At 36.4% G+C, this 23,611-nt stretch overlaps 1 protein-coding gene across 1 annotated transcript in view; it reads right to left on the bottom strand.

Moving 5' to 3' along the window:
* The window catches only part of NCAPG (non-SMC condensin I complex subunit G), an 87,596-nt gene extending 64,656 nt beyond the window's left edge, over window positions 1-22,940 (bottom strand). The window contains exons 1-5 of the mRNA XM_056802450.1: window positions 22,683-22,940; window positions 7,597-7,800; window positions 6,811-7,039; window positions 5,639-5,784; window positions 5,232-5,316 (exon numbers count right to left, since the gene is read on the bottom strand). Coding sequence (XP_056658428.1) covers window positions 5,232-5,316; window positions 5,639-5,784; window positions 6,811-7,039; window positions 7,597-7,800; window positions 22,683-22,793 — 775 coding nt within the window. The 5' untranslated portion in view covers window positions 22,794-22,940. The remainder of the gene's footprint in view (window positions 1-5,231; window positions 5,317-5,638; window positions 5,785-6,810; window positions 7,040-7,596; window positions 7,801-22,682) is intronic.
* Between the last annotated feature and the right edge of the window lie 671 nt (window positions 22,941-23,611).

Genomic DNA, 23,611 nt, shown 5'->3' with positions numbered 1-23,611 from the left:
AGTTGCAACAGGTAGTGCATTAGAGCTGTGTAACACACATTATCAAAAGTTCTGAAAGGGAAGAAGGAATAAACGTCCATGGGAAGGCTTTTGTTGAAATGGTCTCTAAGTGAAAGCAAGAAAAGTGTGGGAAAACAGCCAAAATTCAATGAAGAAAATTAAAAAGGTAATTAAATAACAATTAAATAAAGTTAAATAATTAAAGTTAAAAAATGGCAATTAGGTTTAGCAATAAAGTTATATATCATAAGTAATATGTAAGTAATATGCATTTAAATGTAGCATTACTACATAGCGTTGTGTAGAGAGTAAGTTATGTTAAGCGATAGTGCATGAAATAATAACTTTCTCTGCCAGCATCTTTGCCTGACCTTGAAGGTAAGTAACATTTCATAAGCAAGTTTATTTCTTTACATTTTTCTTATTACTCATAAATATATTTATTTGTTATTTATAAAGTACATTTTATATTTAAAAGCATATAAAACAAAAAAATTCATGTGGTTTTTTTGGGGCCGGAATGGATTATGCATTTTCATTCACTTAAGTGGGGAAATTCGATTTGACACAAGGGCAAATTGAGCTACGAGCTTGGACATGGAACGAATTAAACTTGTGTGTCAAAGTACCACTGTATTACAAAAATTAGGTTTAGATCAGTATCTCACACCCTATACCATGATAAGGTCAAAATGGGTATATCATTTAAACATGAAGAGTGATCTCATAAGTAATTTAGGGGAGCATAGAATAGTTTACCTGTTAGATCTATGGAGAAGGGAAGAATTTATGACCAAACAAGAGATAGAGAACATTACAAGATATAAAATGAATAATTTTGATTCTACTAAATTAAAAAGGTTTTATACAAACAAAACCAATGCAAACAAGATTGGAAGGGAAACAATAAACTGGGAAAAATTTATAACAAATTTCTCAGTTAAAGGTCTCATTTCTCAAATCTGTTAAGAAAAAATTTATAAGAATTCAAGTCATAATCATATGAAATCATGTTCTGAATAGAGAAATGCAAATTAAAACAACTCTGAGGTACCACCACATACCTATGAGATTAGCCGATATGACAGTAAAGGAAGATTATAAATGTTGGAGAAGATGTGGCAAAATTGGGACACCAATGCATTGCTGGTGGAGTTGTAAAGTGATCCAACCATTCTGGAGGCCAATTTGGAATTATGCCCAAAGGCATATAAAAGAATGCATACCTTTTTGATCCAGTAATATTACTAACTATATCCCAGAGATTTTAAAAAATGGGAAAGGATTTGTTTGTACAAAAATATTTATAGCGGCACTTTTTGTGGTGGCAAAAAATTGGAAAATAAGAACATGCCCCTCAGTTAGAGAATGGCTGAACAAATTGTGGTATATGATGGTGATGGAATACTATTATGCTATAAGGAATAATGAACAGGAGAATTTCAGAAAGAACTGGAAAGACCTACGTGAACTGATGCAGAATGAAATAAGCAGAACCAAGAGAACATTATACACAATAACTGAAACATTGTAGAATGGCCAAATCTGATAGACTTTGCTACTAACAACAATACAATGATCCAGGACAATTCTGAGGGACTTATGAAGAAGAATGCTATCTACCTCTAGAGGAAGAATTGTTGGAGTAGAAAGGCAAATGAAAACATGATTTATCTCTTGTTTATTTGGGTATATGTTTTAGGGTTTTGGTTTTATAAGATTATTCATTTACAAAAATGAATATGGAGAAGTGTTTTGCATGATAGCATGCATAATTGAGATTGAATTGCTTAACAGCTCTGGGAGGGGATAGGGAAGAAGAGAGGGAGACAAATATGAATCATATAACTTCAGAAAACTTATGTGGAAATTTGTTATTAAAATAAAAAATTAAAATTAAAAACAAAAGTAGAGGGGGGGAAGCTAGAAAGTAGCTCAGTATTATTTGAAGATAAGGATTTTGTCAGCAAAAACTAGCAAACAGGTTCCTAACACAGACAAAACAAAGAATATAAACAAGAAAGGTAGTCTCCAGTAATGTTTCAGTGTTTTGGCCTTGGGTGTGTTATGTTCAACAACTGGATTATTTAGCTGAAAACAAAGATTTCACACTTTTTAAATTTGTAGATGATATGAAGAAGCAAAAGATAACTAAGACATTGAATATATGGCTTGGTGTCAAAAAATACCTCAAAAGACTAAATTGATGACTGATAACATGAAATTTAAATAGAATAAATGTAAAATCTGACATTTGATTTTTTTTTTTAGAAATCAGTTGAAGAAAAGAATATATGAAAGCATGACTATGCAACAATATATATATAAATTACCCAGTCATTAAAAATTATAAAATTCTATTATTTAATAATGTCTTTCAACCTTTCACAAATTCTGCTTAATCTTTAAAATACTTTTACGTTGAAAAGATAGTAAATTACTTATCCTTCTCCTTTTACTACTTGGAACTTCCCTAAAGGTTTCTTATAAAATAAAAGTATAGTATTCTCCTGACTGCAAAGAAGAAAAAAATTTTGAATTGCAAAGTGAAGTGGAGAAGGAAAAAGCTAAATCTCCATGCTAAGAATATAAGTATATAAATTTAAAATTTTACCATTGATTTTGGGGTTTTTAAAAAGACTATGAAAATGAAATTGAATAATAGATAAGAAATTAAAATATCCATTAAGTAACATTAATGGAAATATTAATTATAATATTTATATAATATTTATATAACAATAATAATAAAAATGTACACACAAACTGGTTAAACTGGGTAAAAAATACTAGCCAGCTTCCTTCCTTCAATCTCTTGTTTTCAAGAAAAAGTTTTGTATTTGAACCACTTGAAATAATTTCCACATGTATAAGAGGTAAGAAGTTTGAAATAGAAATTAGATTACAACTATATGGAAACATAGGGAATATAACCTTCAAGAAAGCAACTTCCTTCCTATCTTTGTTATCTTCAATAAGTTTGGGAAAATTTTTTCATTGCATGAACATTAAATGTCAGTGAAGTGAACTTAAGAAGAAGTCAGAGATGGGGGTGGGGCGGGGGTAGGAAGAGTGAGGAAAACTCCCTAAGTGTAAAAATGTACACACAAACTGATATTGCAAATAAAAATCAGTTCTCCTTCATAAACAAAGAAAATGTACTATTATTAAACTGTACCTAGAGCTTGTATTCTGGATTATTTTTCCCAGGATGACACAAAGTCACCAATTTCAACTACTCCATTTGCAATCATTGACATATGGTTTATATGAGACTTCATTGTTAGTAGAACTATGAAAAAAATATTTTTTAATAGTCTGTTTTTTTAAATCTTTGGGTTTTTCCCATCAAGGAATTACCACACTCTAACTTAACAGTCCCAAATGTATTTAAAGAGGTGTAGAAATTACATTTAAAGAGAACAAAAACAGGAAAAACAGCCAGAGTAACTCAAGTGTATATAGAGACGAGTGTTAGAGTCAACATATTTGTGAGAGCATTGAGCAACCAAGGTACAAAAGTATTTAAAAGTGAAAAGATACTAAAAATGTAAAAAAAATATTTTAAATAAATATCACCTTTATTAATAACAAAAACAACAACTGAGGGACTACTTTGAATACTGACCTATGTATGTGCTCTCTAAAGTGTATATGTATCTATCTATATATCTATCAATGGTATTCCTGAAGAGGATAGTACCAGAAAACAAACACATTTTCAAGAACTGTATTTAAAAAAATGGACATCTTTACTATTTCAGAACTAAATGAAAAGATATAGAAAATATAAGAACCTATTGTGCTTCACTGTTTCTTGATTTTGAAAAAGCATGATTGGAAAAAGCAAAAAGTCATCAATGGGATATTTTATAAGGTATCACCCATCTATACATCAAAATCATTCAAGACTCTTTGGAAGATATAACAACAAAAATAACACTATTCAGTAACACTATTATAAACATCAAGTGAGTCTTAAAGTAGAGCTATATCCTTGCCAAGGGTATTATTTCATCACTATGATGCAGAAGATCAAGTAAAGAGTCCTGTGGAAGGTGAGGTCCTCTAGATGTTGCTGCTTATGTATAACGTATTAATTGTACTAAGCTCCAAAATACTGCAGTCTGTTGGAAGAGATCTGTAATCATTCAAAAGAAGTTTGGCTTGTGTCCACAAAGAAAAGACCAAGTAGATGAAGAATTCCTACTGACCAGAATGCAACATGCATTTAGATTTAATATCTTACAGAGCTTTTTCAAAAGTAAGTTTTATCTGAGACAGATAGCATAGAGTGATGAGTTGGGCTGAAAATCAAACAGGAAAAGGATGAGAGTGAGCCAAATTGCCTCCAGGAAACTTCTAAGATCCTTTACTTGCTCAAAGTTCCCATAAATAGAAGACTCATTTTTTCTTTTCTTTAAAACATTTACCTTCTATCTTAGAACTAATATTTAGCAGAAGAGTGGTAAGAGCTAGGAAATGAGGGTTAAGTGGCTTGCCTTGGGTCACACAGCTAGGAAGTGTCAAGAGGACAAATTTGAACCCAAGATTCCCCATCTCTAGACCTGGCTCTCTATCCACTGAGCCACCTAGCTGCTCCCAAGGATCATCTTTTCAATACTAGTATTCTAAATATATTGCTATTTGCCAGGGAGATATAGAATACAATTCCCCATAGAAATCTAAAAATGAGCCTTACACACACCACATCTAATCAAAGGACAGCTTGAAAGAATAAGACATACTCTTCATTAAGGAAATGTAGAAGATGAAGAAAAAATGGGTTTTTCATTTGTTGAGGGTAAGAGATGACAGGTAGGGTAATGACAACAGAAATCAAAGAAGATATCCAGAAGGTTGGGTATACCCCTTTAGTTAATTTTTGTGAGGAAACAAGAATTGCACCAGATAGGCAGGAAAGATGGGTTCCATTAAATTACAGTTGCATGTCAGTTCCTATCTCATGGGTTTTTATGAGGTTCATAAGAAGTAATATAAAACTTTTTAAACTTTAAAATGGTATACAACTGTCAGTTACTGTTATGTGCAAAGCAATATGCTAGATGCTAAGGGAGATGTTAAAATTCACAAAATATGACCTTACCCTTAAGGTATGATTAAGGTAGAAGAGCAATAAGGGCAATGGGGGTTAAGTGACTTGCCCAAAGTCACAGTTAGGAAACATAAAAGAATATCAAATCTTCCAACCTCTCATATACACTGCTTACCTGATCTGTCATTAAGTCCTTGTTGAAGAAGCTTAACTCTCTGAGCTATAGACAAAGCCCTCATATGAACCTTTTCAGCTAAAACCTTAAAAAATAATTGAAAGACAAAAGTTAAGTTCCATTATCCTAGAAACATGAGAAAACTCCCATATTTTTGCTTAATATAAAAATGGATTTTATACAACTCCTTTATCCCAAAAGAAAAAAAAAAGCAAGCCTCTATAAATTGAGGGTCAATTAAGAATGGTAACATAATACATTTCCATGAATTTTAATTTTTTTGGGAATATCTAAGTGGGAAGATTCTCATGATACTGCTAAATAGTGTTTCAAACTTAAGTTTCCACTTCAAAGAAGAACTTGTATTTTTTAAATATCCATGCAAAATATATTTAAATCTCATGTACCTGATATGCCAGCTTCCTGACAGCCTCTTTCACATCCCTGGTACGTCCAACAATTTTTGACAAAGTCTTTGCTGATGGAGCAATACAAGATAACACTGCACGCCTCACTTCTGAATTGGAATCATTTTCAAGTAAGGAACTATATGCTTTAAAATAAACAAGAAAAATATTTTAGCTGCTTTAATTTTATTTAATTTTAATTATTTTTATTTTAAAACGTTTTTTTTTTAAACCCTTACCTTCCGTTTTGGAGTCAATACTGTATATTGGCTCCAAGGCAGAAGAGTGATAAGGGCTAGGCAATGGGGGTCAAGTGACTTGCCCAGGGTCACACAGCTGGGAAGTGTCTGAGGCCAGATTTGAACCTAGGACCTCCCGTCTATAGGCCTGGCTCTCAATCCACTGAGCTACCCAGCTGCCCCCAATTTTAAAACTTTTTAGGGTTTTTAATTTTAATTTTTAAAATTTTAATTATTAATCACATTTCTTTTTGTGATATCTTTTTGTGATATCATAGAACTGGCAGAAGAATCAAATGAAAGAATGCTCATAAAACTCTTTATAAACTGCAAAGAACTACGTAAGTTAGCTATTATTTATTACAAAGGACAAGCAATGAAATTAAGTATTTCTTAATGTATTCAATGTATAAAGATTACAGACAGGATTACAGATTATAGATACAAGATATCTGGAGCTGTGGATGTTATATAGTTAAGATTTATCCTTTTGTTGACCAGACAATGAAATTGAGGCCCTGGCAGGTTAAGTGATTTGACCAAGCTCATATAGATAGTGAATGCCATAGTTAGGATTCAAACTCAGATACTTTAACTCCAAATGGTTGAAAAGAAATTATTCTAAGGATGCTAGAATCAATTTGGTTACCTCAGATTTGGGACAAATCCAAGTATATCAAGACATTTTAAAAATCTTTATTTTTAAAGTCTTTATTTTTTTTAAAGGATTATCCTGAAGAGTTCTCAAAAATGTTTCTTGATTTCGCTACTTGGGAAACAAACATTTGTTCCTGATTTCAGACATAATTTAGACATATTAGAATAAATCTTGATTTTAAAGGGTTCTATAACAGCAATTAACTTTGAAAATACAAGTAATGATAATTAAATAAGGCCAGTGAAATTGGAAACGAATCATGACATTGCACTTACCATCAACTACAGGACAGTCATCATCCTTTGGATCCTGAAGTCTAGCAAGAGCCAGAACTGCCTGAATCCTCACATTTGGAATTTTATCTTTTACTCTAATCAGCATGGCTTCATTAATTTTATCAAACAAATCATCATCAATCTGAGCATTTTCTGGCATACTTCCCAAAAGTTTATTTATAAGGTGGCACACTCTAAATCTAACTGCATTACTATTTGCTTCATGAGACTAAAATAAAAACAAATCAAAAATTAATCACAGGATACATTATAGTAGTCACATTTAATTCAATTTTTCTCTAGGATATGTATATGAATATGTTCATTCCAGTTTCAAGAGGTTACATTTCTTAAGTTGAAAGTGTATAGGGCACTTTATATTGTAATATATAAAAGATATAACTGCCTCCTCTAAGTGCCCTAATGTACACTTTAAACCTTGTCAAAATGAAACTAATCTTAAGAATTAGTTCTTTAACATGTCTTTCAAAGCAAGACTCTACTTGTTTAAAACAATATTAACATTAGTCTGAAAGACTAGTTTTCTATTAAAATTATACTAGAGGAGAACTTATCAAATTTATACCTTAAATGGTTACATTGTGAATATTCTGCATAGATCTTAAGTCTTAAGGAAGTAATTTACTATTCTTCCAAATGATAACATCTATTTTCTAAATTACATTTCATTTTCTAAATGGTACATGTCTAAAGGCCTTGTTAATTCAGCAAATTTCCTCAATAAACACATTCCTAAAAACATCATAATAATCAATCATATAATACCTCCAGGAGAAAAGTAAACAAATAATTTAAAAGGGAACTTTCTTCATCTTCATCATCATCTTCTTTTTCTGATTGGTGAAAAGACGTAACAAACTTCGCTGCAAAATCTATTACTCGTTCCACAGCAGGTTCCCGCTTATAAATTATCATGGCATATTTAAGGTAGTGAATGAATTCTTTAAAAAATATTGTTTTATCTTCTATCTGAAAGATAAAATAAATCCAAATATATTGATAAATCTACTTATACCCAGAATTGCCTTAAGGCTATGACAAATATTAAATTGCAATTCGGACAAATTAAAATCTGAATTTTTTCTAATTAAAATATTGGCAATTGTTAATCAACATGTTATTCCACAGTAACTTTTCACTAGTAAAACGCTAAAAACTTACATTTCTATAGGGATTTGAGATTTATGAAGCTCTTTTCATAAAATATTCTCTACTGATCCTAACAACAATCCAATGAGGTCAATTTCATTTCACAAATTTAAAAATTGAGGTTTACAAAAAAGTTAAATGATGCACTGCATGCCCATAAACACTTGACTAAGTGGCAAAATGAAAAAATTTAAACCCAAGTTTCAGATTCAAAATCTTGAGCACAGGCCTTACTGTCCATTAACTCTAGCCCATAACATTTCAACATCTTTAATTTTATCATACAATATAACGAGTAAAAATCCTCCATTTGATAGCAAATTCACTCCATAACATTTCAATACATCAAACAAGAATAGACAACTGCATTTTATTTCACTATATAGGAAAACTATGGTACATAATAAATATTTACTGACTGATTTTGATTCTTTACAATCCCTGAATATGAAAATACTGTCCTTTTAGTGAAAGTACCCAACAGAGAAACAACTCCTTTATGAGGAACACAAAGAAAACACTATCTGTTCTTGTTGGCTATATTGTCATAAAAACTTGTTTTTCATATGCTATTTGCCATTCATAACCATTCATTCACATGAGGCTGCATGGTACAATGGAAAGAATATTAGTCTTGGGTCCCAGCCATAATTATCATGTTAGCAAAGTCACAATCTCTCTATAAGAGTTTCTTCATCCATAAAAGAATTGTAAAAAAAGGGATTTTATAAAGCACTTTGTATATAATGTCCTGACCTGAAACAACATAAATTGGCAACTGATCAACTTAATAATGTAACTGACTTGGGGGAGGGAGGATAGACAGACTCCTCTCAGGGAAGTAGAGTGACTGAGAGGTAGAGGAACTTGCAGGGAGTGACAGAGCCTGTATATGTCAGAGGTCAGACTTAAACCCTGGTCTTAATAACTCCCCAGAGGCTCTCAATCACATTATAGCTCGATTAAATGTAAGTTATTGGACTTCCGGGCAAACATGGCTGCAATCTAGACACGAATTGCTTCCTCTCCCCGGCACCAAACAAAATAGACTACCTCCAAAGAGCATAAAAATCATCTTTGGAAGAATGGAGAGACTCTCCAGTACCCCAAAGAAACAAAGGTACGTGGGGTTTGAACACTGCCACACTATAAGGAGGAAAAGCTTGCACAAAAACATAACTGAGCTGCCCTTCCCCCTCCTCCCTCACAGGACCATGGTAGGGGCTCAGAGCATGCACCGGGACAGCGAGTGAGTGAGGAACGTCTCTGTCTAGGGGGGCACACCAAGGTCCTTGGGATCTAAAGACTGCTAGGGAAATACCTCTCAGGGCGGTTTCACTGGAGAACCCTGCGCACTGGAGAGCGCGCAGACCACAGGGCCCCTGCAAATTGCAAACAGAGTGGAGTCTCAAGAAACTGTAGAAACTGCCTAAGGCCAAAGCTCCTCTCCTTGCTGGGGAGGGGGGGGGGGAGAACACGCCAGGCTCCCTGGAAACTGACAGGGACTACCAGAGATCCACCCCTCAGAGTAGTTTTACAGGAGATTCCTGCTCACCTATGAGAAGAGACCACAGAGCACGGGGGAGGGCGCACTAACAAATCCCAGAGGCCGGGAAGAACTAGTTTGAGGCAATTTAAATCCCATATCACCCAGACCTCTGACAAAAAAGGAAAGGGGAAAAATACCACCAAAGGGATGGCTCACACTACCCAAGAGCAATCCTCCAAGAAGAAAGGGAAAAAAGAGACTATCAAGAACTATTATGGGGGGGGAAAACCAGGGGACAGAAGAGAAAGAGGATGAAATTCAAACAAAATCAAAACATGCCCCCAAAAATGGAAATCATCCACAAGCTCTGGAAGAACTCAAAATGGAGCTTATCCAAAAGATGGAAAACCTTCTGCAAGAAAAATGGGGAAAAATTCAGAAAGAGGTCAACGGCCTGACAGATAAGACCTCACAATTGAAGAAAGAGTTGGAGGCCACAAACAGAAGGGCAGACCAAACTGAAAAGCAAAACCAGTCCTTAAAGACCAGAATTAAGCAACTGGAAGACAGTGATCTTGCAAAACAGCAAGAATTAATAAAGCAAAGTCAAAAAATTAATGAATTGGAAGAAAACATAAAATATCTCACTGTCAAGGTGACAGACCAGGAAAACAGAGGAAGGAGACAACTTGAGAATCATTGGTCTACCCACAAAACCAGAGATAAACAAAAATCTCAATGCCATAATACAAGAAACAATCAAAGAAAATTGCCCAGATGTTCTCAAGCAAGGGGGAAAATATAAATAGAAAGGGTTCATTGAACACCTTCTATACTAAATACCCAAAAGACTACCCCCAGGAATGTAATCGCCAAATTCAAGAGCTTCCAAGCTAAGGAGAAAATTTACAAGAAGCCAAGAAGAAGAGCTTCAGATATAGAGGATCCCCCATAAGGATCACACATGACTTAGCAGCGAACAGGCTAAGAGACCACAAAGCATGGAACACGATATTCAGAAAGGCAAGAGAGCTGGGTCTTCAACTAAGACTTAGCTACCCATCAAAACTGACTATATACTTCCAGGGGAAAGTATGGGCATTCAACAAAATAGAAGATTTCCAAGTATTTGCAAAGAAAAGACTAGAACTTAGTGGAAAGTTTGACATCCAAACACAAAGAGTAAGAGAAACATATAAAGGTAAATATGAAAGGGAAAAGGAGAAAAATGTTAACTTTTTCTTTCATTCAAACTCTCTTCTATAAGGACTACATTTATATCAAAATATTTATATATTTATATAATTTTTAGGATCTCTAGTTTGGTTTTCTTCTGGGGGGTTTTAATTTGTTGAACGTGAATGGGATGAACTCACCTATAAAACATAGAAGAATAGCAGAATGGATTAGAATCCAAAACCCTACCATATGTTGTCTTCAAGAAACACACATGAGGCGGGTAGACACCCACAAGGTCAGAATTAAAGGATGGAGTAAGACCTTGTGGGTCTCAACTGACAGAAAGAAGGCAGGAGTGGCAATCATGATATCTGATAAAGCCAAAGCAAAAATAGACCTGATCAAAAGGGATAGGGAAGGTAATTATATTTTGTTAAAAGGGACTTTAGATAATGAGGAAATATCACTAATCAACATGTATGCACCAAATAATATAGCACCCAAATTTCTAATGGAGAAATTAGGAGAATTGAAGGAGGAAATAGACAGTAAAACCACACTAGTGGGAGACTTGAACCAACCACTATCAAATTTAGATAAATCAAACCAAAAAACAAATAAGAAAGAGGTAAAAGAAGTGAATGAAATCTTAGAAAAATTAGAATTAATAGACATATGGAGAAAAATAAATAGGGACAAAAAGGAATACACCTTCTTCTCAGCACCACATGGCACATTCACAAAGATTGATCATACAATAGGTCACAGAAACATGGCATACCAATGCAGAAAAGCAGAAATAATAAATGCAACCTTTTCAGATCATAAGGCAATAAAAATAATGATCAGCAAGGGTACACGGAGAGCCAAATCAAAAATTAATTGGAAATTAAATAATATGATACTCCAAAATCGATTAGAGAAGAAATCATAGAAACAATTAATAATTTCATTGAGGAAAATGACAATGGTGAGACATCCTTTCAAAACTTATGGGATGCAGCCAAAGAAATACTCAGAGGAAAATTCATATCCCTGAGTACATATATTATCAAACTAGGGAGGGCAGAGATCAATGAATTGGAAATGCAAATCAAAAAACTTGAAAGCGAACAAATTAAAACCCCCCAGAAGAAAACCAAACTAGAGATCCTAAAAATTAAAGGAGAAATTAATAAAATTGAAAGTGATAGAACTATTAAACTAATAAACAAGACTAGAAGCTGGTACTTTGAAAAAACAAACAAAATAGACAAAGTACTGGTCAATCTAATTTAAAAAAAAAAAGGAAAGAAGAAAAGCAAATTAACAACATCAAAGATGAAAAGGGGGATATCACCTCCAATGAAGAGGAAATTAAGGCAATCATTAAAAACTACTTTGCCCAACTACATGGCAATAAATATACCAATCTAGGTGATATGGATGAATATTTACAAAAATATAAATTGCCTAGACTAATAGAAGAAGAAATAGAATTCTTAAAGAATCCTATATCAGAAACAGAAATCCAACAGGCCATCAAAGAAGTTCCTAAGAAAAAATCCCCAGGGCCTGATGGATTCACAAGTGAATTCTATCAAACATTCAAAGAACAGTTAATCCCAATATTATACAAACTATTTGACATAATAAGCAAAGAGGGAGTTCTACCAAATTCCTTTTATGACACAAACATGGTACTGATTCCAAAGCCAGGCAGGTCAAAAACAGAGAAAGAAAACTATAGACCAATCTCCTTAATGAATATAGATGCAAAAACCTTAAATAGGATACTAGCAAAAAGACTCCAGCAAGTGATCAGGAGGGTCATTCACTATGACCAAGTAAGATTTATACCAGGAATTCAGGGTTGGTTCAATATTAGGAAAACCATCCCCATAAATGACCATATCAACAAGCAAACAGACAAAAATCACATGATTATCTCAATAGATGCAGAAAAAGCCTTTGATAAAATACAACATCCATTCCTATTAAAAACACTAGAAAGCATAGGAATAGAAGGGTTTTTCCTAAAAATAATAAACAGTATATATCTAAAACCATCAGCTAACATCATGTGCAATGGGGATAAACTAGATGCATTCCCAATAAGATCAGGAGTGAAACAAGGATGTCCATTATCACCTCTATTATTTAACATTGTACTAGAAACACTAGCAGTAGCAATTAGAGAAGAAAAAGAAATTAAAGGCATTGAAATAGGCAAGGAGGAGACCAAATTATCACTCTTTGCAGATGATATGATGGTCTACCTAAAGAATCCTAGAGAATCAACAAAAAAACTAGTCGAAATAATCAAGAACTTTAGCAAAGTTGCAGGTTACAAAATAAACCCGCATAAGTCATCAGCATTTCTATATATTTCCGACACAGCTCAGCAGCAAGAATTAGAAAGAGAAATTCCATTCAAAGTCACCTTAGACAAAATAAAATACTTGGGAATCTATCTCCCAAGACAAACACAAGAACTATATGAACACAACTACAAAACACTCTCCACACAACTAAAACTAGACTTGAGCAATTGGAAAAACATTAACTGCTCATGGATAGGACGAGCCAATATAATAAAAATGTCCATCCTACCCAAACTTATTTATCTATTTAGTGCTATACCCTTGAACTTCCAAAAGTTTTTTTTTTTTTACTGACTTAGAAAAAACCACAAGGATATCCAGGGAAATAATGAAAAAAAAATACAAAGGAAGGTAGCCTTGCAGCAGTGGTCATCAAAACAATCTGGTACTGGCTAAGAGACAGGAAGGAGGATCAGTGGAATAGACTAGGGGTAAGTGACCTCAGCAAGACAGTATATGACAAACCCAAAGACCCCAGCTTCTGGGACAAAACCCCACTATTTGACAAAAACTGCTGGGAAAACTGGAAGACAGTGTGGGAGAGATTAGGTTTTGATCAACACCTCACACCCTACACCAAGATAAACTCAGAATGGGTGAATGACTTGAACATAAAGAAGGAAACTCTAAGTAAATTAGGTGAACACAGAATAGTATACATGTCAGACCTGTGGGAAGGGAAAGACTTTAAAACCAAGTAAGACATAGACAGAGTCACAAAATGTAAAATAAACAATTTTGATTACATCAAGTTAAAAAGTTTCTGTACAAACAAAACCAATGTAACTAAAATGAGAAGGGAAGCAACCAATTGGGAAACAATCTTCATAACAAAAACCTCTGACAAAGGTCTAATTACTCAAATTTATAAAGAGCTAAATCAATTGTACAAAAAAATCAAGCCATTCTCCAATTGATAAATGGGCAAGGGACAAGAACAGGCAGTTTTCAGCCAAAGAAATCAAAACTATTAATAAGCACATGAAAAAGTGCTCTAAATCTCTTATAATCAGAGAGATGCAAATCAAAACAACTCTGAAGTATCACTTCATACCTAGAAGATTGGCTAACATGACAGCAAAGTAATGAATGCTGGAGGTGATGTGGCAAAGTGGGGACATTAATTCATTGCTGGTGGAGTTGTGAATTGATCCAACCATTCTGGAGGGCAATTTGGAACTATGCCCAAAAGGGCGATAAAAGACTACCCTTTGATCGAGCCATAGCACTGCTAGCCTTGTACCCCAAAGAGATAAGGAAAAAGACATGTACAAGAATATTCGTAGCTGTGCTCTTTGTGGTGGCCAAAAATTGGAAAATGAGGGGCCCTTCAATTGGGGAATGACTGAACAAATTGTGGTATATATTGGTGAAAGAATACTATTGTACTAAAAGGAATAATAAAGTGGAGGAATTCCATGAAGACTGGAACAACCTCCAGGAAGTGATGCAGAGCGAAAGGAGCAGAACCAGGAAAACATTGTACACAGAGACTGAAACACTGTGGTATAATCAAACGTAATGGACTTCTCCATTAGTGTCAATACAATGTCCCTGAACATTCTGCAGGGATCTAGGAGAAAAAACTCTATCCACAAGCAAAGGACAAATTGTGGGAGTAAAAACACCGAAGAAAAGCAACTGTTTGACTGCAGGGGTTGAGGGGACATGATTGAGGAGAGACTCTAAATGAACACCCTAATACAAATATCAACAACATGGCAATGGGTTCAAAGCAAGAACACATGTGATACCCAGTGGAATCACGCGTCGGCTACGGGGGGTTGGGGGGAGGAAAAGAAAATGATCTTTGTTTCCAAGGAATAATGTTTGAAAATGACCAAATAAAATAATGTTCAAATTGAAAAAAAAAAGTAAATTATTATCATTCCAGTAAACTTCCCTATTAAAATCTTCTATTTCACTCATCTTTATTGGATTTTCATCCTTTCCTTACCTTCTTACATACCAAATTTATGAATCACTTAGAGCAGAGGTTCTCAACCTATGGGTCACGACCCTGGCGGGGGTCGAACGACCAAAACACGGGGGTCGCTTAAAGCCATGGGAAAATACATATTTCTGATGGCTTTAGTCACTGAGAAATCGCACTACTTTACAGCAAGATCTCGGAAAGAACGGGAACCCTGATGCCCGCACATTGTACTAATATTAGTTATCTATCAGCAGCCCTCCTCCAATGAGGGGTGATGGATTTACCCTGTTGTCTGGAGACCGGACTCAAACAGAGACCCAGAGAGAGCACCCGGGCGCTAGCTCCGGAGGGGTTAAGAACGAGTCCTGGAGGGGATAACTGAGCCGAGTAACCCCAGCAAAGTGAAGCCTCAGCTCAAGCTGGAGGGAGACAACAGGAAGATGAAGGCAGCATCTGCGGACCCCCACCCCAGGCAGGACTTACCTCCCGCCCCAGCACTCAGGCTGCCTCCTGCTGGATTAAAATTTCTCAAAATGTATTAAATATTGTTTTTGTGATTAATTACTATGTTTAAATTATGTTTGACTTGTAGCAATGAGAATACATAATGCATATCAGGTATTTACATTCCAAATCATAACTGTAGGAAAATTACAGTTTTGAAGTAGCCACCAAAATAATTTTTTAGTTTGGGGTCACCGCAACATGAGGAACAGTATTGCGGGGTCACGGCATTAGAAAGGTTGAGAACCACTGACTTAGAGTCAACAAGACCTGGATTCTAATGACAACAGAGACATTTGACCCCAGGCAAGAAAAAGGACAACAAAGAATCATAAATTTAGAGCTGGAAGGGGACTTAGAAGTACAAATCACTCCTTCTTAAGTTTTGCCAGTCAACCTCATTAAACTTCAGTTTACTCTCAATAAAATGAGCTCTTACTATTTCTGTATTTGTCTAAATGCCCTAAAAGTAAATAACCTAACAATGAAGTAAAGGAAAACGTACAAACAACTTTTAGGCAATGTGATATACTAGGCTGATATCAAAATGCTGTGTTCTAGTCTCAACCTGCAACCTTGAGTAAGCCACAGGAGTATATGCATATAGAAAAATGACAAGATGGACTAAATAGTCTTGGATATAGAGCTGAAGAGATCTCAGGTCAGGCAAACTTTTGTCCCTAAAATTCATTTCTAGTATCTTCAACTGATGGAATTAAACGCCAACAAATTATATATAATCAACAATAACATACTTTTGCTTAAATACATAGTCCTCACTGGTTAATTTTATTCATTTTTTAGACTTTGCTTTTCATGTTGAAATCATCTAAGAGACCCTCAAAAAATTTTTTTAAACAAATATATGAAAGAGTAGTCTTGTACATGTAATAAAATCAATAAAAACAATAACAGTAAAAAGGTAAACTATCATTGCGTGAAAATTCATGCTAGGTCTTTGAATAAATTACAAAACTGCTCCCACCCACCTTCAGAAGAATCACTTATTTTAAAATAATGTAAACTGCAGTTACTTTTACTATTTCATGGTATCCTATAGTGAGGGAGGTCTGAGCAGGAAATTGCCCAGCCTTGGAAGTTCAGCAAGGAGCTGCCTGGCCTTGGAAGTTCAGAACTACAAACATGCCAAGGTCCCAGCTGCAGTGGGTACCAGACAAAAACTTAGAGGCCAGGAAAACCCCAGTAACATAAAAATGCCAAGGTCCCAAGAATAGTATGTAACAGATAAAGGACTGGAAGGGGGACCCCTACATGCTGAAGGATACTTAAGGCCTGGCCTTCAGGAGGGAACTCGGAACTCTTGTAGCTGAGTTTCCACTGGTGCGCACCAGTACAATAAACGGCCCTTTTGCCTGATTGCATTGTCTACGGGTCTTCCTTGGTGGTGGGCGAAAATCCGGACCCTAACAATAGTTTGGTAATTTTTTAAAGCAGTATATACAATCTTAGTCCCAAGACCTTCTCAGCCATCTGCACTAGCTGGATTCAGTCTTCCTCAATGAAAAGAGGAGAAAGTAGCCTGCACCAGCCTGGATCTTAGACATCCAGATCTCAAACACACATTTCCTGGCAAGTCTTCTTGCCAGGGATTTCCCAGGATCTAGCACCAAATGGGCCTCAGTCTTTGACATAGGACATTTGCAGACATGTAAGAAGACCTCCCTGTCATCTGAGACAGTCTAGCTTTAGTCTTTCCCCAGAGCCTGCATCAGTCCTGGATCTGGACTTGGAGGAAATAGAAAAATCTTATCACTTGCCTTCATCGATTCCTTTGCCCAATCATTGGAATTTTGCCTGAATTTATTCGTGAAGCTAGCCTACTCTTGCTCCCAAATACTGCAGGGATTCTGAACTCCAAGCTGCTTACTCCCATATCTCCCCAATCCTACTACTCTAGTGTCCCACTCCAGATCCCACTCCTTCCACTGTTCTCTCTAGAATGCCTGCTCCATAATTAAACTAGCTTGCTTTCACCTTAAATATTTTTCTCCTCATTCTTTCTATCTTCTGCCACTTAGTGAGATTTGGCTACCTCTTGGTGACAATTCAGCTATAGCCATCCTTTCCAGAACCAACTGTACTTTCAAAGAATCAGAACACCTTGCATGTCATTGTTCCTTCCAGTCTCTCCCTCTACTTCAGCATCCATAATCTCCTCCTGTTAAGGTCCATGATATCCAGGAATATTCTCCTTCCTTCCTCAATGAATTCAAGGCCTGACTCAGTCTTTCTCTCCATAGCTCCAGCCCTCAGACTGAGGATTTAACATATACGTTGCTGTTCTTTCAATTATGTTTCCCAGTTCCTCAGTCTACTCAGCTCCTATAATCAGTTTAGCTACACTAAATGTTCATGTTCTTGACCTAGTCATCATCTATAAGTGTTCTGCTTCCACATTCATGAACCATGAAATTCCTATATCTGATCATAAACATTAGTATCTCTTTCTCTGTGCCTTATGACACTTGACTTGATTTGTCATCCTTAAGGTGACTTCCAATCCCTCTAGTCCTCAGTTCTTTTCTAGGCCACTACTCCTGAATTGGCTACACTCTTTTTCCTTGCCTTATCTCAAAACTCTACAACAATCAGTTCAATTCAACACACCATTTCTATCTATCAGCAATCATGACTTGCAAAAAACCTCTCTACCTTGGACTGCTCCCACCATTTGTTTCCACCACAAAAAAAAAAAAAAGAATCGCACTAAGTCCACTAAACGTTTATGCTACATAATTTTAACTGGGCCCTGAGTGCAGCAAGGTAGCCCCTTTATAATATACCTTTATAATAATAATTCAATACTTTACTCACCAGTGGTTATTCTCAAACTTCTTCATCTCTTTCCAAAATTCCCACAGTATTCCCCATCTACAATCTCAGTTTAAGACCTCACTTCAACAAAAAGAGAATACTCCATCATCATCTCCCCCTTCAATCTTGTCTTGAATGAAGAGGTGGCTTTCTCCTTGCCAAAGGCAAACCTCCTTTCTCTATGAAGTAAACTTGACCCCATTCCCTTCCATTTTCTCCAGAAGATTATGCCCACTAATGAGCCTGCTTTTTCTAATCTTCAATCTTTCCCTATCTCCTGGGACTACTTTAAGACTCCCTCATTCTTAAAACAAAACAATTCACATGAACTTGCCCTCCAGTAAGGCTATCATCTTATGGATCAATTTCTCTTTTCCTTCCTAAATTCCAGTTGTATGCATTAGGTGCCTCTCATTCTCATTTACTTCTAAATGCTCTATAGTCTAGCTTCTTTCTTCAGCCTTCAACTGAAATGGCTCTCTCCAGAATCAACAATGATCTCTTAATTAGCTAAATCAAATAGCCCTTTCTCAGTTCCCATCCTTTTTGACATTTCTGCAACCACTGACACTGTTGATCACTCTCTCCTCCCTAGATATTCCCTCTCTCTTGGTTTTTGTGACATTGGTCTCATCTAGTTCTTCTTCTACCTGAACACCTGCTTGTTCTCAGTCGCCTTTGCTGGATCTTCATTCAAATCATGTCATGAGAGTCTTTCAAGATTCTATCCTTGGCCCTTTTTTCTTTTCCTTTTACACTATCTCAATTGATTCCACAGGTTCAACTATCACCTCTGTGATGTCATTTATTTATTCCTCAGTCTATGTGTCCAGGTATAATCTGACTCCTGAGCTCTAGTCCCTTACCATCCGTTGCTTTGAACAATTTGAATCAGATGTTCCACAGACATCTCAAACTCAACATATGCAGAACTCAGAATATTTCCTCACCAAAAACAAAACAAAAACAACCCTCCCTTACAACCAGCTTCCTTAATTACTACCAAAATGCCAAGTCGTTTCAGTTACCTAGGCTCACAAACCTCAGCGTCAACCCCTACTCCTCACTCTCCCACATAACTCATCTATTGTCAAATCTTGTTTCAACTTCTCCCAACATCTCTCCTGTGAAAGAAGAAATTTCATACATCTACCACCTTAATATAGACCTTCATTACCTCTCACCTAGACTACTTAACAGCCTTCAAATGGCCTTTCCCCACTACAATTCATTCTTCACTCAGCTGCCAAAATGAGTTAAGTATAGTTTGGCCTATGTTATCTTCTCATTAAATAAACTTCAGTTACTCCCTGTTACCCCCAGAAATACATATAAACTTGTATTTTGGGCATCAATAACCCTTCCCAACTGTATCCCTTCCTACCTTTCCAGGATTCTTACACTTTACTCCCCTCCAAGCACTTTTGCACCCAGAAACATTTCCCCAAACAAAAAATACTCCCTCTTCAGACCAGAGTATATGCACTGACTGTCCTCTGTACTTCAAATGCTCTCCCTTCTCTCATCTGCCTCCTGGCTTCTCTGGTTTTCCTTAGACCTCACTTAAAATTCAACCTTGCACAGAAGTCTCTCCTACTCCTTAAATTGAGTGCTTTTCCTCTGAGATTAGCCCCAACTTATCTCACTTATAACTTGTTAGTTTTGAATGTCATTTCCCTGACTAGACCATGAGTTCTTTGAGCTCAATGGCTGTTTTTTTTTTCCATTTGAGTCCTCAGGACTTGGCATAATACCTGGCAAATAGTATGTGCTTAATAAATGCTTTCTGATTGGCTTAAATGAAATAAAACAAAGACATTTGTCTTATCTCATTTTAAGTAATGGTGAGATTGAGTAAAAAAACAAATTTAAAAGAGAAAAATTTGATTTCAACAGTTCTAATAAGTAGCAATTCCAACAAATGGAATATCTGCTACTAAAGGAAAGAAACTCATTATTACTATTGTTTCTATAGCATCAAGCCAGAGGTTTGTATGAAAGAGGACCTTCAAGTATATTCAATGTGATTAAAATTTGAAAATCTGGAAAAAGACCTAATTTAATTGAAACTCTGAAGTCCATCTAGAAGGATGGAGAAAGTTGCAAATGTTGATATTATATTTTAAATCCCAGCCAGTTATTAGCTAAATGACCCTGGGAAAATCACTTAACCTCCATTTGCTTCAGTTCCCTCAACTGTAAAATTGAGATAATACCACTTAACTCCCAGGACTACTGTGACTATAAATGCTAGCTATATTATATTAATTATACTATATTTAAAAAAAATAAGACTTTATTTTTGATCCTGGAATAGGAAGCCACTGGGGAATATAAGGAAGACATTGGCCATTTAGGAAAATAATTTTGGCAATAGAAAATAGAGTAGAGAAAACCCCAAGGCAGGGAGACCAGTTAGAAGGCTACTGAAACAGTCTAGGTAAAAAGTAAGGAAGGCCTATATTACTATGGTAGCTATTTGAGTGGAGAAGGAGAGAGAATAAGATCTGACAATAGACTCAATCATGGGATGACAGTGAGGAATGGAAGATGACACTGAGACTGCAAACCTGGGTAATAGGCAAGATGTAGATTTCAAACCTACTGAGTGAGTTCCAGATGTCCAGTAGGCAAATGGTGATGCAGTACTAGGGTTTAGTCCACTTCCAGGGCTAGACACATAAGTGTGGGTATCATCTACATAGAAATAACTAAACCTGGCAGCCCACAATATCATTAAGCAAAATAGTACAGAGCCATGATTTTTTTAAGCTGGAGTTCCTCTGAGGTCTGTTGAAAGATTTCAGAGGATGCATGGAACTTTAACATTTTTGACTACTGTTATTTCCTTTGTAATCCTATATATTTTATTTGATGCCTTTAAAAACATTTTAAGGATTCCATAAGGTTCATTAAACTGCCAGAGGGTCTATGACATAGCAAAAAAGTTAAGAACCTCTGATATGGAAGGAAAAGAGAAGAAAACCCATGATAGAATCATAGGAGATACCTACTTTTAGAGCCTTAGTTTCCTAATCTGTGACATAAAGGAGTTGGACTACAAGATCTCTAAAGTGCCTTTTGTTGTGCATCCTATGATCTAGAGGCAGTGCCTGGAATATGTTCTTCAAGATTCAGATGTCAAGCTAAATAATGTGCAGGTGATGGCACAAAAAAAAATCATCTCCTACTTGATTGATTAAAATCAATAACAAATTTTATTAGTAAATAAAGAATAATGGCAATGTGACTTCAAACAAGTTATTTACCTCCTCAGTGTGCTCTAGGACTATTTGTTTTACATTTGTTGATCTGCATCAATAGTGAAAATTTAAATTTTGGGGGTTCCCCACACTGGTGAAGTCAACTGATCAATAACAACTACACCTAACATTTCTTTTGGCTTTTTAAGACTAAGTGACTTCCTCACAACAATCACTGGATGGAAGATTTAGCAGTAGAAAGGTCCTCCAACAATAGTTATGATTTTTATAACGTTTTGGTAAATGTTATAAAGATTACAATAATTATATTTGAGCCTGGGCTGTTACTCTTCACCTGGCCTAGGAAGTTATGAAACAACCCCTCCTAATTATGCACAGGGCAGTTGAGAGATCCTAATGATAACCCATGTAAAGCAATTAAAAAACTTTAAAGCACTGAGTAGGGAGTTATTATGATTATGTATTATCACCTCCCCCATTCTGAAAGAGAAGCAAGAAAGGCAGGGTAAGGAAGGAAAAGTAATAACAGGGCACAGCACCTACTCTGTGCCAGGCACTGTGCTAAGCACTTTACAAATAGTATCTCATATGATCCTGAAATGACCTCCATTTTACAGATAAACTGAGGCAAACGAGGTTAAGCCAGTAAGTATCTGAAGCTGCATTTGAACTTGGATTTTCATCCCCTATTGTCCCAACAATAATAATTCATAGCTAACGTACACAGTGCTCTAAGGTTTACAAAGTTCTTTATAAGTATTATCTCAATTGACTTTCACGACAAGTTTACCATTAGGTAGGAACTATTACTATCCTCATTTTACAGATGGGACAACTGAGGTAAAGAGAAGTTATTAAGTGACTTGCCCAGGGTCACATTGCCACAGGTAAGATTAGAACTCCTATGCACACACAGTCATTACACAAACACACCCAGGCCTTACATACACAAATATTCTTTAGATACGGCCATTACACACAAGCCCTTACGTACACACCTATCCTTAACACAACCCGTTACATACTCATACCATTTACACACAAACACACGTACAAGACTGTTTCCTATGCTCCCTCCCTAGCGCCCCCTAACGCTCTATAAGACTCAGAATGGAATTCGAACCCGGGTCTCCAATCTCCCGGGCTGACGCTGCCTCGGCCCGCGCACTTACGGTGCTGTAGGTTCGGTTCAAGGCAGCCACCAGCTTGGCGTGGTTCTGGTGGGGCAGCTGGGCCAGCTGAAAGGCCTCCTTAATCTGAAGTAATTTCTTCTCCGCTCCCATGTCGACAGTCTTGGCGCCCAAGCTCCGGTCGGCCCCCGCCCTTCCTCTTGACCACTAGCTGGAGGCCCCAAAGTTGGATCCAAGAACTGCCAAGCCGCGGCTCCCGCCGCTCCCCAACTCTCGAATTTCAAATTCTTCCCGCACTCGGACAAAACCTCGCGAGAAGGATGCCGGAAGCGAGTGTCAGCGCCTGAGAATCAGAGCATGCCCAGAAGCGTTCGCGCATGCTCAGACATTCCTTGGCGCCTCAAGGTTTCCTTGGAAACGAGCCCTAGCTTCTACCGGAAGAGAACGAGGTGTTTTTTTTCCTAGAGAAGTAGGCGTCTAAAGACCCTGCGGGCCCATTTCTGGGAAAGAAAAATCCTACGCTTCCCCACCAACCGTGTTCTTGTAACGATAGAGAAGTAATGGTGACTCCAGAGAAACAGATGGACCGAGCCAGTGGCCAGACCGAGGTCCGCACCAGCCGTAGGCCCGGAGCTTACCAAAAGGATTTCTTTTTGCCAAATTGTGGTTTTCTACTCTTGGTTAAGCCAAAGCGATTGGCTTTAGGCATCAGCTTAGAGCTTGGCACAGTAAACGCCTAATAGATGCTTATTAACTAACTGACCAGAAACGAGGCTTGAACCAATGCTTCCTAATGTTTTTAGAGAGGCCGACCTCAGAATCAGGAAAATCCAGCTCAAGCCCAACGTCTGCCAAATAATAATAGTAATACATTTGTAATAATAACGTTATTTATATAATGCTTTTTAAAGACGCATCTGGACCTTACAACAATTCTGTGGGTGGCTGCTAATAATATTCCCCTTTCATAG

Source organism: Monodelphis domestica, chromosome 6, assembly GCF_027887165.1.
Source record: "Monodelphis domestica isolate mMonDom1 chromosome 6, mMonDom1.pri, whole genome shotgun sequence".
Classification (NCBI taxonomy): domain Eukaryota; kingdom Metazoa; phylum Chordata; class Mammalia; order Didelphimorphia; family Didelphidae; genus Monodelphis; species Monodelphis domestica.
This window is presented reverse-complemented; position numbering and strand designations above follow the sequence as displayed.